The sequence below is a fragment of the Ambystoma mexicanum genome, chromosome 2p, assembly GCF_040938575.1.
Source record: "Ambystoma mexicanum isolate Mex_15411 chromosome 2p, UKY_AmexF1_1, whole genome shotgun sequence".
Classification (NCBI taxonomy): Eukaryota; Metazoa; Chordata; class Amphibia; order Caudata; family Ambystomatidae; genus Ambystoma; species Ambystoma mexicanum.
In genome coordinates, this window is record NC_090923.1 from 1070018712 (window position 1) to 1070033181 (window position 14470).

At 46.2% G+C, this 14470-nt stretch overlaps 1 protein-coding gene across 3 annotated transcripts in view; it reads left to right on the plus strand.

Annotated features, from left to right (window-relative positions):
* Positions 1 to 2657: 2657 nt before the first annotated feature.
* The window catches only part of RTN3 (reticulon 3), a 344971-nt gene continuing 333158 nt past the window's right edge, over positions 2658 to 14470 (plus strand). Inside the window, exon 1 of one of the 3 annotated variants that reach the window (XM_069645001.1) lies at positions 2658 to 2937. In XM_069645001.1, coding sequence (XP_069501102.1) covers positions 2841 to 2937 — 97 coding nt within the window. In that variant the 5' untranslated portion in view covers positions 2658 to 2840. Of the gene's footprint in view, positions 2938 to 3359; positions 3415 to 14470 lie in introns of those variants that run through there. The other 2 variants (XM_069645003.1, XM_069645002.1) reach the window with 2 other exon arrangements.

Consider the following 14470-nt stretch of genomic DNA (forward strand, 5'->3'; position numbering starts at 1 on the left):
AGAAAATAAAGTCCCAAACAGTAATGAATTAACTGCACAAACTGATAAAAGTGATCACTAGAGATTACCTGAAAGAACATGTATTGAAAAGTGGCTGAACAAAAAGCCAACAAACCCAGGAAAGGTAGACATTCCCATGACTTTCAGTTGTTAAGAACTGTGGTAGGGCCAGATAGGTTAGAATCGGATGGTGGACGTTTTTCATTTATAGACATTCACTGATGACTGAAGAGCACCTTAGCTAGTTTTTTTAGGTAGGGACGCCTTGTAGAATATGGAAAGATAGGCTTTATTCATATTCTTTGAAAAATACCCCAGTAACATGTCTAACCAGAGTATGTGTCCTTCTTCTGACCTACCACAACACTCATTGACATTTGGCTGTCCAGGGATCTATCACTGACATCAGAATTTTCTGTCCCAGAAATGTTTTGTTTGTGTATGTGTGACATATACATGCTTGAAATATACGTATGTGTGACATTTCAATATTTGTTGTGTGATATCTTGAATGACACTTGATGGCGCTTGACCAGTAGCACCATGACATCAACAACCTAAACAGAATGTGGCAGAAAACATCTGGTTTGCTGGGTTTGTACCAGTAGACATGAGAATAGGGATCTCAGGGATGCCCTCTTGCCTTGTGCCCCTCAATCAGTTCACAATGAGCCAAGTCGGGTCTATAATGGCAGACATGGACCATTCTCTGGATCTCATCCAATGAGGAACACTTCCTGAGAAGCATCAACTAGTAAGGGTCCATCCTTTGTTAGGTTACCGAGCCTGACTCTGAAGGATCATTCCTGCGACCAATCATTGGGCATAAGGCCTGCTATTTTTCACGTTCTCCTGCCTAAAATAATTATCTCCCAATGCATTCCAATATCGAAATTGTTGTCTCCCGATTTCGCTGTAGAAATCTCCTTCTCAGCCACTTGGGAATGTTGTCATGTATGGTAACTGGCAACAATGCCAAGAAGTGGCAGAGCTGGCAGGTTTTCAATTAGTGTATGTTTAACATTTACATGCATGTAATGGGCGTATAGTGGCATCTTCATGTTTTTGTAGGAGAGTTTGAGTGACATATGAAGGGCCTTGTTATGTGTGACCCTCCAAAGTGTATTTTAGGGTGGTGTGTCCCTCCCAAGTGTATTGCCCTTTTAAGATGGGCCATGACTGTGTCATGGCCCAACCTAATAAAAGGAGCCCCAGCATGCACGTGCCTTAGAACGGCTGCAGACTCCAACAATGGTTCTGCTGACTCCATCTCTCATTTCGGGCCTTTGTGTGATCACGGTCCTGCAGGTCCCTGCTGGTCTGGGCGCCCCAGATCAGCCTGGTGCCCTGGGTCCAGCCCAGGATCCATCCTTCCAGGATGCTGCCGGCATCCACGGTGCCCCCTGCACGCAGGCCTAACAGGGTCCTGCCCTGCAACCACTGTAAATCTGGGTGACCCTGGCAATCCCAACAGGGTGCTGGGCCCCCCAGCACCTGTGAGGCCGGCTGTGGGCACAAAGCCGGCGCCGCAATAGGCCTGATGTCAGCAGCTGAACATAATGTATTGGATAGCAGAGAGCAGCTGCTTTTCTGAGTGTAGGACATACATGCCAACCCTCCAAATTTTTGAAGGATACTCACGATTTTTCCATTACAAAAGTGCTATTTTTTACTGTCTCCAACCTAATATAATTATAACACCAATGCAATCCTATGAGAGAATTACATTCTCACGATTTCTATTGTGAAATCTCCCTTTCAGTGCATCCAGAATGTTGGCGTGTCTGGTAGGAGCAGGAGAAATGAGCAGGGAGACTGCAGGATTGAAAATAAGGGCTAAGGAAGGACATTCTGCCCAAGGAAAGATTGCTGATGAACAGAAGGTATTCTGAGCATGATCTACACATTTAGGTATACCTTTGCCTCTGCCCTGGCTCCTCATTTTGCTTGGCTTGCTGGAATGTGGTAGAGTGCATACAAATGATGTGTGACACTTGGCAAGTCTGTTAGAGGTTGTGGCACAGAATGATATATCTACAGTGTTTTGTTATTTATTCTGAGCAAGGTGAGGTACGCTGCACGGTTTCTTATTAGCCGGAATCCTAGAATCCAATTTGAAAAAACAGGAATGGTTGGCCTTCTCATACATGACCACGGGAAATTTGAGAGCTCTGCTCCTTCTCCCGGGAGTTCATGGGAGAAGGGTAGTTATTTTAGTCTACCTAATAAGGTTTTTGCTGGTCACTGAGGATTTGTTTGGGAACCAAGCCGCCAGTCTTAAAAGAAACTCGCAAGACATCTTTCCTATCAAGATGGCTGCCATCTTGGCCAGTGTGGAACGGGATTTAGCAGGGCATATATGAATAGAGGAATACGTTTGTTTTCAAGGTAAAAGCAAGCACGCGCAGCTGCCAACCACTGCACGCGCTGTTTTTTTTTTTTTTTACACTGGTGTAGCCGACCTCGCCCACTGGGCTATCTGTCTCCATGACTATTCTTCATAGTTTATAATTGTAGCTGAACAGAAGATGACGTTATCGTCTTCTATCAATTTGCTTTGACTCTTCTTTCACAAGAGCAATGTTGTGATCGCTGAACAAGACCGCGCCCATTTGCTTCGTTCACTGTTGGACCATCAGTCCGGCGTCATTAGTTAACGTGAATTCCGGGCCGCCTTACCCACCGCCACAGTGTGTCGCTGTCTCCGCCCCTTGGCTTGCCTCGTTTGTTGCTGGTACAGCCCCGAGCCTCGCTCTGGCCTGCTTTGGGTCCTCTTTCATTCTAGGTCTCACCGCCCCAGTTCTTCCTCTATTCATCGAAGCAGTGGCGTAGTGTCCAACATGGCTGAGAACGCGACGCAGTCAGCGCACATCACTTCGTCCCACGGCACTGGCGGCAAGGCCGGGCCCCTTTGCGAGAGCGGAGCACCGTGCGCAGGTGAGCAGGGTGAACGAGGGGAGGGAGCCCAGGGGTTAATCTCTGTCTCTGGACCGGTTGTCAGGGCAAGGGAGGATCCTGAAATAGGAGTGGGGTATATACACCCGGTGTAGGCTCCCGCGGTTGCACTCGAGGAGGGCACGGGCACAAGATATGTGGTCTTCTGGTAGGGAGGACATCCGGGCCACAGAGAAGGAGGGGGTGTTTAGTCACATGAGGGGGCGGGTGAGCATTAAGTTATGTAAGAGGAGTTGGGTTAGGGCACACCAGTGCTTTAAATGGCAACAGTCGCGGCACCAATATATGAAGTGGTAGGGTATGGAGGGAGATGGTTCAGAAGTGTTGATGGGCTGTGGTCAGCATGTGAGAGATGCGGGTTAAACACGGTCTCCATGATTGCAGCACCATGTGGCTTTGTGTGAAGATGGTTGTATCGTATGTGGGGGAGGACTTACATCACCATAGGTGTATGGGAAGGTGAGCGAGTAACCGTGCTAAAAGGCAGGAGGCTATACCAACGGCACCTGTCAGTGTAACGCATTTCCTCGTATTCACTTATGTGATAGGCGATGGTGTTTATGCTGAGTTGGGACCGTTTTAATGTAAACCCAAGACTCGCTCATCACACTTGGGCAGGCGGCCATAGAAACTACGACCCCTTGCAACGGTGGTAGGAAGTTGCCATGCTCACCTAGCTTTTGGGCGTTGCACACCTCGGTTTTGTATCTGAGGGTCTGCCAGAATCTTATTGGATAGAATCCACGACCTTGAAAACGACAAATGCCCGAAACAATGTTTGTGGTTGTCTCATTAACCTCGCCCATATACAGCATTCTTTGTTTGCATGGCTTAAGTGCCTGCCAGTTGCATGCTCCTGTTCTCTGGCATGCCCCAGCTTTTTTGATGCGCTTGTTCTCCGTTAAAAAAAAATATACCTTTAATGAATTGCATTTTTTTTTGGGTGGGGGGGCATGAGGGGGGAGGGGGGTCAGGTGGATTTCCGTAGACAACATTTTATTCATCCTCGATGTCACCCGGGAGCAGCATTAGGCAGGGTTTCATGTCCCATCCCTGCACAGCGCGGAAACTGGTTTCTGGGAGTGGTTGTATTGGTGGCTTCTTGCTCGAGTCGCCACCCTCTGGTCCTATTGGGGCGTGTTTCCCCGCTTGCCTTGTATTAGCTGACAGCTTCCCTCGTGTAGAGAACTGCAGTGCGGGTGCGCTTTTTTTTTCCTGGATCTCAGCCACAGAGCGAATGGCGGCTCTTAAAGGGCTGGTAACTTGATTGTGTCTGGTAATAAAGAAGTGCGAGGACTTGGGGGCACATAATGGTTGCTTGTCAGCGTTTTGTTTCCTAGACTTCTTGTTTTCATTAATGCAGCTGTGCACTTTATATTATCCTTTATTTTTCGGGCACCCTCCCATAGCATGGTAATCTCCACACACCATCGTTTGTTTTTGTTTTCTCCATCATACGATTCATTGTGATCTTAAAAACACACTCCGACTAATTAGCTTGTTGATAAGGCGGACCGGTTGATTCAGGCGTTTCTTCTAAACGTTTAAACAGTTCTTTAGTCAGTTGTTATCTAGTCAAAGCCATGGTTCCTACTTTTCATTCTGCCTTGACCTCACTACATGCTGATAGCGGTGGATGATGAAAAGTATACGCTTGTTGACTAGTTAGTGGGTGTTTGAATAGTGTGTTTCTTACCTATTGAAGAATTGCTAAACTTTTTAACTTGTCCATGTAACGAATTGCGACCACCTGCCACCGATGATGATGTTCGCCGAGATGGCCCATTCCCTTAAAGGCCTGTATATGCTTTTTTGTCATGCATGGATTAATGCTATTATTATTTACTGGTATCTTAATTGCTCCTATACCTGCTATTCCTCGTCACAGTACTTCTGACGCTCCGACCCAGGAACCCTTCATTTTCTTTTCTTCCATAATACCACCTGCGTATCCAAAGCCCCAGTTCTTAATGACCAAGCCCGAGCAAGGGACCCTCCCTGTAAGCAGGAAGAGTAGCGTCGTCAGTACTGTGGAGATTACCGGTAAGTAATCATAGTATTACCTCCACGTCCCTTTCCTCAGTACTGCCCTGTGAAGTATACCAACGAGGAGAGGTCCCAAGGAAACACAGTAGTGCTGCAACAAAGGAGCCAACCGTGGGGTGAGAAACGTCAAGCAGGGAAACGTGCACTGGACTGCCCAGGCAGTAGGCCACAAAATACCAGCAGAGATGCCCCTAACCTCCGGAAGCTTCGCTCGGGCCATTAACTCGGTCTTCAGGGCCCATAACGCCCGATACGGCCCTCGCTGCAGGTCTATAAAGCTACAGTGGAGCCCGCTGTCGTTAAAAACAATGATCCCTTGGACACACCTTTTTGTGAATGGCCTTAGGAAGCTGTATGTTATAGTTATTAAAGAAAAGAAGACATAAGTATGGCAATTGATCAAAATGGTGACCAAAAGACGGGATCATAGAAATAAGAGGAAAGGGGAACTCGAAATCGTATTTCAAAATACATTGAGAAGAACCAATTAATATTCAAGGAGTTATTAGCCAGAGACATGCAAGCTACATGGCACATTCTAAACCACTCTGATAGCCCAAAGGAGGGTGCAGGCTTGTCGTGTGGCCGGAAAAAGTATGGGTTACTTATTTTACGCAGAAATTTGGAAACCTGCAAGTGGGGGGCAGTAGAGGGGAGGAACAGAGTATGGACGGGTGTCATCTGGAATTACTCATTTGACAAATGCGATATTGAGATGGAGATTAGGAACTTGAATACCTCGCGAGCCATGGGACCGGACGGAGTCGGCAATCAGATTTTCAAAGGAGACGTGGCTCTATGGGGTGATACATTATACAGACTATTTGATCATATTGCCTTCGGATACTGTCCCCCTACTTGGCAACAAGCAATGTTGGTGCCAGTAATTAAAATGGGAACTCGAGCGGATACGGCAGACTACCACCCAGTAGCATTGTTAGTCATGCTCCAAAATATTTGCTAAACTGGTTCTAAAGGAACTGACTCTATGGGCTAATACATCTAAACAACTCGGTCCACTTCTGACTGACTTCAGGAAGGGAGTGGGAACCTTAACAAGTGCCGTTGCACTACATACCTGCATATCGGACATAGGAGGTACATTTGTTAAATCAATTTCAGATATGCATAGTGATCAGCGGTTTTTGACTATTAATATCCTTCTCCTTTGGCAGAAGCTAACAAGATGGGCTATTGATCAGGGGCTGCTGAGGATTATTCAGCTATCATTCACAGCTATCATTCACTGGAACCAGTGAAGTGAGGCTAAATACCCAGAAGGACCTATCGAGAGATTGAGTGCGCCAAGGATGCGTCCTAGCCCCTACCCTCTTCAATTTATATCTGTCTGATTTATGGCAGGAGAGTAGACAATGGGGCAGTTATGCTTCTAAATGGGCAGGGCTGTAGGTGAACATAATGGAAGACCCGGTGCTGATAGATTACATTCCAAGGGCACTCAAATGTGTATTGGATGGGCTAGAGGGCTACCTGAATGTGAATAATCTGATGGTTAATCCTGAGAGATCCTATATTATGCACTGTACCACTAGGCTAAAGAAAATCCCTTTTGGAGATTTAATAAGATCCTTATCAGTAAAAGTGAACTTATTAAGTTACCTGGGTTACATTATCAACAAAGCCTTAACTAGAAGTATACAAAAAAAGAATGAAAGGCAAGGTAACATCATGTATTTCTTTGAAAGTGCTCAGACTGAAATTGTGCGCTTACTCTGCTTCCACTATTAGAGTACTATAAGTTAAAGGTGACTGCTATGATGCTGTACGGGTGTGTACTAGTTGCATTCAAGAACAGGAAAATGGCTGGATCAAATGGAAGGGAAAATATGGAAATTGGTACGTCTCTCCCTAATTCACTTTCAATAAGTCTGATAAGATTGGAACTAGACCTGACATTATGGTGGGCTCAATACGTAAAAAGATGTTTAGCCTACTTAAATAAGTTAAAGCAGGCGGAAGAACCCGCGTTCAGAGACTTTCTGTATGAAAAGCTTACGATTATGCCCATTCTTAAGAGCAATTCCGTAAGAGATTCTGGGACTTCCAAGGTTAACTGAGTGCTATGGGAAAGAGTACATGAGGAAGAAAAATATCTGACTTTGGAGGCCTGGACAGGGTGAAACGGCATAAAGAAGTAAAACAATATTTGTCTCTAAATAGTGTTAGATCATATTTCCATCGCAGAAACACAGATGATGATATTGGAAATTTCGATTGAACTGGCTGCCTACATTAGAGCTATTGGACCCAAGTTAACCTGTCCAGGGAGCTGAGGCTGTCACATGTGTGGCTTGGTCCCACTTGAGACCCTCTTCCATTTAGTAATGGAATGCCCTGTATTCTCGAAGGACAGGATAATGTACCTAGTTCCTTTTGTACACTCCACATCCCAGGTGATGACTAATTGTTTATGGGGCAGATTGATGTTGATGTCGAATCAGGCAATGATTCTAGCACTGACTTGATGAAGATGTTTTTTCGAGTTGAAGGGAGTAATGATGCAAGGAGAATTGGGAGTGGCATCAGATCTGGGAAAACTAAGTGAATGGGAGGACGAAAAGGTCAGTGAATTCCTCATAGTTGACATTGGGAAGACGGGACCTTTGCTATTTTGTTGTAATTTGGGAAATTTCTTTCTTTGTTTCTGCTATGATCTGAAGGAGAAATGTGTATGGTTTTTAAGTAACTTTGGTTTTTGTTTTATGAATTATCATGAATAGTGTACAAAGTTATGTGGTTTTAAATAAAGTAAGGGTTGCAATCAAGAAGAATATGGTGCGTTAACCATGCGCCACCAATGATGGTGGAAACGGAGACCAACGAAGCTCTGGGGACGCCGTGGCATCATGCAACACGGGCGACGGCAGGCTGGGAGTGGCGAAAAGTGCACAGAGTTGGCTCAAAAGGGCTGAACCCCCCCCCCCCCCCCCCCCCCGACGACTAAACGCCACAGTCAGGAAAATTGACTTTGTGCATGAGCAGAGTCCAAGAGGCGCATTTAACTGTGAGCAGGAATGATGGCCATTGGAGAGAGACTAGGAGCCGAGTGATCGCGTTGAATGCATCACGTTAACATCGATTCCAGTCTGTAACCTGAAATTTGTAATGCATGTCGACAGCAATTTCGGACACGCATAATCAGCCCAGTAGAGTAGCTTACGTACCAGAGACTCTAATATTCAGAGCTAGAAACCAGGGGAGACAATCCAACCATGGAGGCTCACAAATCCAACACGTGTTCGATTTCCGTTAGTATATTTTTTGCCATCAACAGATTAGCCAGATGGCCGCACAACCCCAGCACAGAACACTCCAGTGAGACCCCAGCGGGAAGCCAAGGGTAAACCGCAGACAAGCATTTGGCACAGACCTCCCCGCCAATTGGGAGCTGCCGGGCGAATGGGCAGTGGCAGACGCGACTGGCGGTGTAAAACTTCTAGAACCGGCCCCAGGAACACACGGGAGAAGCCCAGAGACGCCCCCCACGGCAGCAGGCCACAACCATTCCATGCTGTGCACCAAGGCAGTGCCTCATCCCACAGAACTCGCTGTGTCCCAGGGCCTATCAACCCCAGAGCTGACCTCAAAGGCCACTGCGGGGCTCCATCCAACCCAATGCCCTGCAAGGAGCCCAGTAAGAGCCTCTCCGCTCAACCGGCTCCCGAGCCCTGCAGTAGCACACCCCACAGGAGGGGGTCCCAAAGCCCTGCAAAAAGGATCTTCCAGGGGACCAGCAACTGTAGCCCTCCAGTGCCCCACACCGAAAACAGACCTAGCTGCAGGACAGGAAAATTTGAACTGGGGCTTGTGGGTAAGGAGCTGGTATTATAGAAGAAGGGTTCTTGGGTCAGGCGGGGCCTCAGAAGTAAGTACTGGGATAAGGAAGAGGGACGTGGAGGTAATGACGTTCTTAGTTTGCGCAGGTCTTTTCTTGACACCCCTTGTGTCCATGTGGTACTTGGACTAGCTATCGTAACTGTAGTAGTAAACAATCGGGCTATGTTAGTGAGTGTAGGGAAGGCAGGCTTTTAGAGTGCTGCATCATGTCGGTTGTGTTAGCCGCCTTTTTTGTTGGCATAAGTGTGTGCTTAAATTGGTCTGTGCCGCAGACGTGTTGCTAAACTATGGCGGTTGATGCTGCAACAATTCTTGCTTGTGTCTGGGCTCCGAGACGTTTCGCCCTTTCAACTAAAGCGAGAAATGTAATGTTTAATCTGAAGACTGCTTTGCTTGAAACAATTCAGACCGTTTTGTCCTGAGTTGCAAGTATGCACCTCTTTATGTAAATTACACTTTGGGAGTCTTTGTCTTTTGTGTAAGATCTTGTGATTATCAATATATACCGAAAATGCGGCACAAGTCGTGGGAACACGCGAATGCAGGCTGCGAAGACGGCCCACCCTCCCACAACATGTTTTCATTGAATGAAAAATATTTTTCTGCATCCACAACATTGCCGCGGTCGGACTTTGGCCAGACACTCACAAAACCTCATGAGTATCTCTTAATGAAACGTGTAACACTTCTCCTATTGATGGTCTGCTGCACAAGACTTGTTTTATTACATGTTCTTGGTTATCAATCGTACGCACCTGCAGTGTTGCAGGAAAATCTGTTCCACTGCCAAATGCTTATTCGTCCTGTGCACTTTTTCGTAACTGGGTAATTCACTTTAGAGTATTTTCACTTCCTGTGATATGCATGAAAGTCCACCCACTTTATGTGTATTTTTTTGGGGGGCGGTGGTTGATCCCTGACCAAAAAGCTTTTAACTCCTTTCGAATATTGTAGTACCATTGAGGGGAACAAAAACTCATTAGATGCGGACCAGGAATAAAGCCCTTGGCCTCTACCATTTGTTGCATTTTGTGTCACCAAGGTTTTCATACAACTTTTGGATTATTAAAATAATGGTCGCAAGGTGTAACAATTATATCGGCAGTGCTGGACTGTGAGATCCCACCAGCACCCCTAAATAAATAAACAATTCAATTTCAGGAGATTAATAATAAATTAACAGGAAAATAAACCAAGAAAGAAGGGGAGATTACTATAATGTTACAAGCAAATTATAAAAGCTGCACGTCTTTTAATCGTACAAAGCTGTACTTAATTGGAGTACAATCCTAGGGCAGATTCAGAAGTGCTGACTTTCCAGTAGTATGGTGGGTAAATCTCTCGACTTTGGGCCAGACGACCAGAGTTCGAATCCCCACAAAAACAGATTGCATGAAAGGGTGCAAAAAGATTTCCCGAAGACCTAATTTGCTGAATCACGGTTGCGGGAAAATCTGGCCCAAGGACCAGCACTGAATAGCGGTTGTCCCTTTTTTGTTTCATGGATGCGCTGTATTTCATTTTGCTTAATGAACCTTGTGCTTATTGTACTGGTCATCCTTTACGTGTTCTCAGTGGAAAAGTTCAGAGTGCATACTCATTTTTTAACGCTTTTCGTAGCACAGCATAAAGTCTAAATTGATAACCTGGCTCGCTACTTCTCAGCTATCCATCCCCATTGGGAGTCAAATCCTTACATTGCTGCAAAAATCATACTCTTGTAAGCTAGAGTCCCCTGATTGAGGACTTGGTGTTCAGCTATGAACCAGAAGAATACAATGGGCATATTTATTGGGTTTAATCTTTCTGCCAGCCTTGTTTGAATTACGGGGGCATTGGCCAAGGCTGAACTATTGCATGCTCTTCCATACTTCTCATACTTCTTTCTAATTGATCGATCTGACCATGTTCCTAATGGTGATTCATAGTAAGAGCATATTTTCTTTGGAGCCTATCACATTCTTGTGATGGAATGCCATCTGGTGAGGGCAGGATAGCCGGAACCTCTTTGATTGTTCATAGTGAAATGATGCTGGTAATTCTGTTTCTGAAAGGGTGACCTGCTAATTAGCCCTCCCACCCTCTTTCACTGTTCCAGGCCAACATTGTACACTTATGTGCCTTTACCATTACTACCTCCTGATCTCTCCGTGTGCTGTGCAGTGGAAGCAGGGCAGGGTCAAAGGTCGCATGCAGTCGGGCAGAAGTGGCTTTTTAACAGTCTACTACACCTGTGGTTATTTACATAATTGTGTACGCTACTCAGCCTGGTGACATGTTAAACTGTGTAGTTAAGGCATGGTGGCTACGGGATCACATTGTAGAGCCAGAGCATTTGGATGTCATTGTCCTCTTTGGGATGTGACTTAGTCATGAAGGGAACATTGCATTAGCAGTATTGCTTTGGTGTACCCACAGAAACCATGGGGGGGGGGGGACCCTGCCCAAGAAGCTGCTTTCTTTGATACCCCTGAGGAAGGCAGGCAGTAGTACAGGAACTCCCCCTGGGAGAGATCCTCCCCCTGTGGAACTGGGGCTTCAAGTTTTATTTTTAAAGCCTTTATTTATATCTGACAGAACACAGCAGCTTACAGTGTGGGACATGGCCCAAATTACATTTCATTGGTACAGTATATATATCATAATGGAAGTGCAGACCTAAAAGAAAAATTAACAACTTGGGTCCCGGTGATTTGCACTCAATACTCCAGTCGGTTGGGATGTGGAAGCGATACAGAGGGGAGTTGTCATTATTTAATCCGTTATCACGTCATTGAGATAGGTGGGGAAGTTAGACCACGAGTCTTGTGGTCTGGATCCAGTGGGGAGAGGGGATACATGCATGTTTTCACATTCCTGAGCCCAGGTCAATGCATTCAACCACTCCTTCCCATTAAGGGGGAGTTTGTCTTTCCAGTGCAGGAGGATGGAACTTTTAGAAATCATACAGGTCATATTGGCAAATGTAGGACAGCCGTTATAATGTATTGCTGGCCACTTGCCAAACAGTGGGCCCATAGGTTCGTATTCAAGGTGAACACCTATAATCCGCGACACCATAAATGACGTGGGACCAGTAGTTTATTAAAGCGGGCAGCTCCAGAACATATGTAAGTGGTCGACTTAGCCCATCGAACACCTGGGACATTAGCTGGTTTGTGAATTAGATATTTTAGCAAGTCTAGCAGAAGTGTAGTAGTCTGTTTAGCATCTTAAATTGCATCAATTAAAATCTGTTATTAATGGTGTGTGTGTGTGTGCACATTTGGGTCCATTGTCTGTCAGTGAGGTCTACGCTGAGTTCCCTAGACCAGACGGCTGCTGCTTTGGACACCGGGGGGGGTGTTTGGGGGGAGAGGGGTCAAATCTATATCTGGATCATCTTGTATAGAGTCGACAAGATGCGTCTACACTTTACGCAACTGGCAATGTATGCTACGCTTGGGGTTTCCAAAGGTTTGTATGGATATGACACCCATCTAGCAGATATAGCCGCCCTCAATCTGTAGTACTGCAACTGTTCTCCACTCCTGTCCTCATGTTCAGGTCTCCAAGTGTAAGGGGTATCGAATTTGCTGTCTGGGAAGAGGTCTGCGAGAAACCTGTAACCCAGGTTTTCCCATTTTACCTGTCTAGATTTGTCACACGTTGGTTTGATCTCTGGGAATTTCCACAGCGGGACAAACCATTTTCTGCGGACCGCTCGAGCATGCCAGAAGAATTGGGTTAACTGTCCATGCAATTGGGAGAGAAAAAGCCCTTCTCAGGCCAGATTGGGACGTTGGCGAAGGCATGTAGCATTTTGGGGAGCAGTATCATTTTAGTAAGTGACAATTTGGCAGCGGTGGATAGTGGGAGTGCTTTCAACTTTGATTTCTGAGTATGACCATAGTGTGTCATAGTGGTCCTTCTGTAGTGCTTCATGAGATCTCTCTACTGCCACCCCCCTAGTATTTTATGCTGTCGGGATCCCACCGGAGGGAGAGCTGCCCTTGACAGTTGGATGTGTTATTAGTGAGGGGGAATATCTCAGATTTAGAGGCGTTGATCGTAAAACTGGATAATTCGCCATTACAGTATCTTGTATGATCGGGGAAAGGTTGGTCAGAGGATCCATAACACAAAGCATAAAGTCATCAGCATTTAAAGAGATCCTTTAGTGGGGGGCAGAGGGGTCTGTCAGATGGATGCCGCGGTGACCATGATTTACCCTGATGTATTCCGCCACAGGCTCTATATCCAGGGCGAAGAGAATAGGGGTGAAAGGACAGTCCTGTCGTTACCTCTTTCTAATTGGAATTGGGAGGATGTGTGTGAGTTGATCCGACACTAGCTAATGGACGAGTCTATAACCATTTAATGTATTGTCGCATGTTGGGGCCTATATGCAGCGCCAGTAACCTCTAGTCCCAGGCAACAATATCAAAGGCTTTTTGAGCATCTATCGTGACCGCTGCAGCCTGAGCATCAAGGTCTAGCCTGGCCGTTACGTTGAAAAGACGCCATAAGTGAGGTGGATCTCCCTGGAATGAATTCCGCCTGATCGGGGTGGACCAGCTTGGAAGTCGAGGGGAGCAGTCTATTGGCCATAATCTTTGCGTACGTTTTCATATCACAATTTATGAGGGAGAGGTCTGTAGGAACCGCACTCATTTTTGGGTTTGCCAGGTTTCGGGCATACCGTAAACGCAGCTTCTCTAAGGAATTCCGGGAGGACGTGGCATTGCAGGGACTCCTCCCATACCCGAATGCGGATCGGAGCTAGTATGAATGCGTATTCCTGATAAAATGCAGCTGTCGGGGCCTGGTGCCTTGTTTTTGGGGAGTGATGCAATGACGTTAAATATCTCCTCGTGTGAAAGGGATTTCAAGCTCCTCCCTTGCTTGGGGGTTCAAGGATGGTAATGTGATCTTAATTAGTAGGGCTCTTATGTAGGTGTCGCCCTTAGGTGGAGGGGCCTTGTACAGGTTATGATAAAATAAACACCTCGACCACCGAAAAGTCCCGACTACTTATTCTTACCTTGTGCGTCTAGTATACAGTCTATATGTTCGCCTCCCCACTCGGAACGAGCCACTCTTGATAGCGTTCTTCCTGGGCTATCCCCCTCGCCATATCTCCTAGCTGCAGCAGGAAAGGCAAAGTATTGGGTTTCTCTAGTGGCGAGGGCCCTTCAAATCTCTCAAGCTCTGCATGAATCTGAGCCAATAGTGTGAGTTCAGGAGCCAGAGTGCTTCTGTTAGTTTTTTGGGAGTTGGCTTTCCGATTGGTCAAGCTCCCTCCTAATACCTTTTGAGCACCCAGGCCTCTTGAAATTGATATTCCCCGAATTAATACCTTGAGTGCCTGCCATCTAATACTTTGTGATGTGGCAGCCGATGTACTGCATGCAAAAAAGGTGTCTTTCATCTTTGATATCAGCCTGAAACACCTCATCACGCAGGGCGTCTGATTTGAATCTCCAGGAGTGTGTCTCGACCTATCCCTGTATTTCAAGGTTAAGAGCACATGGGAATGGTCGGACAATGTGCTGGGTCTAATTTCAACCCCCCCCCCGCCCAATCGGTGAGCTTGAGATTGGGAAGATGTCAATTCGGATGACATGTCGCT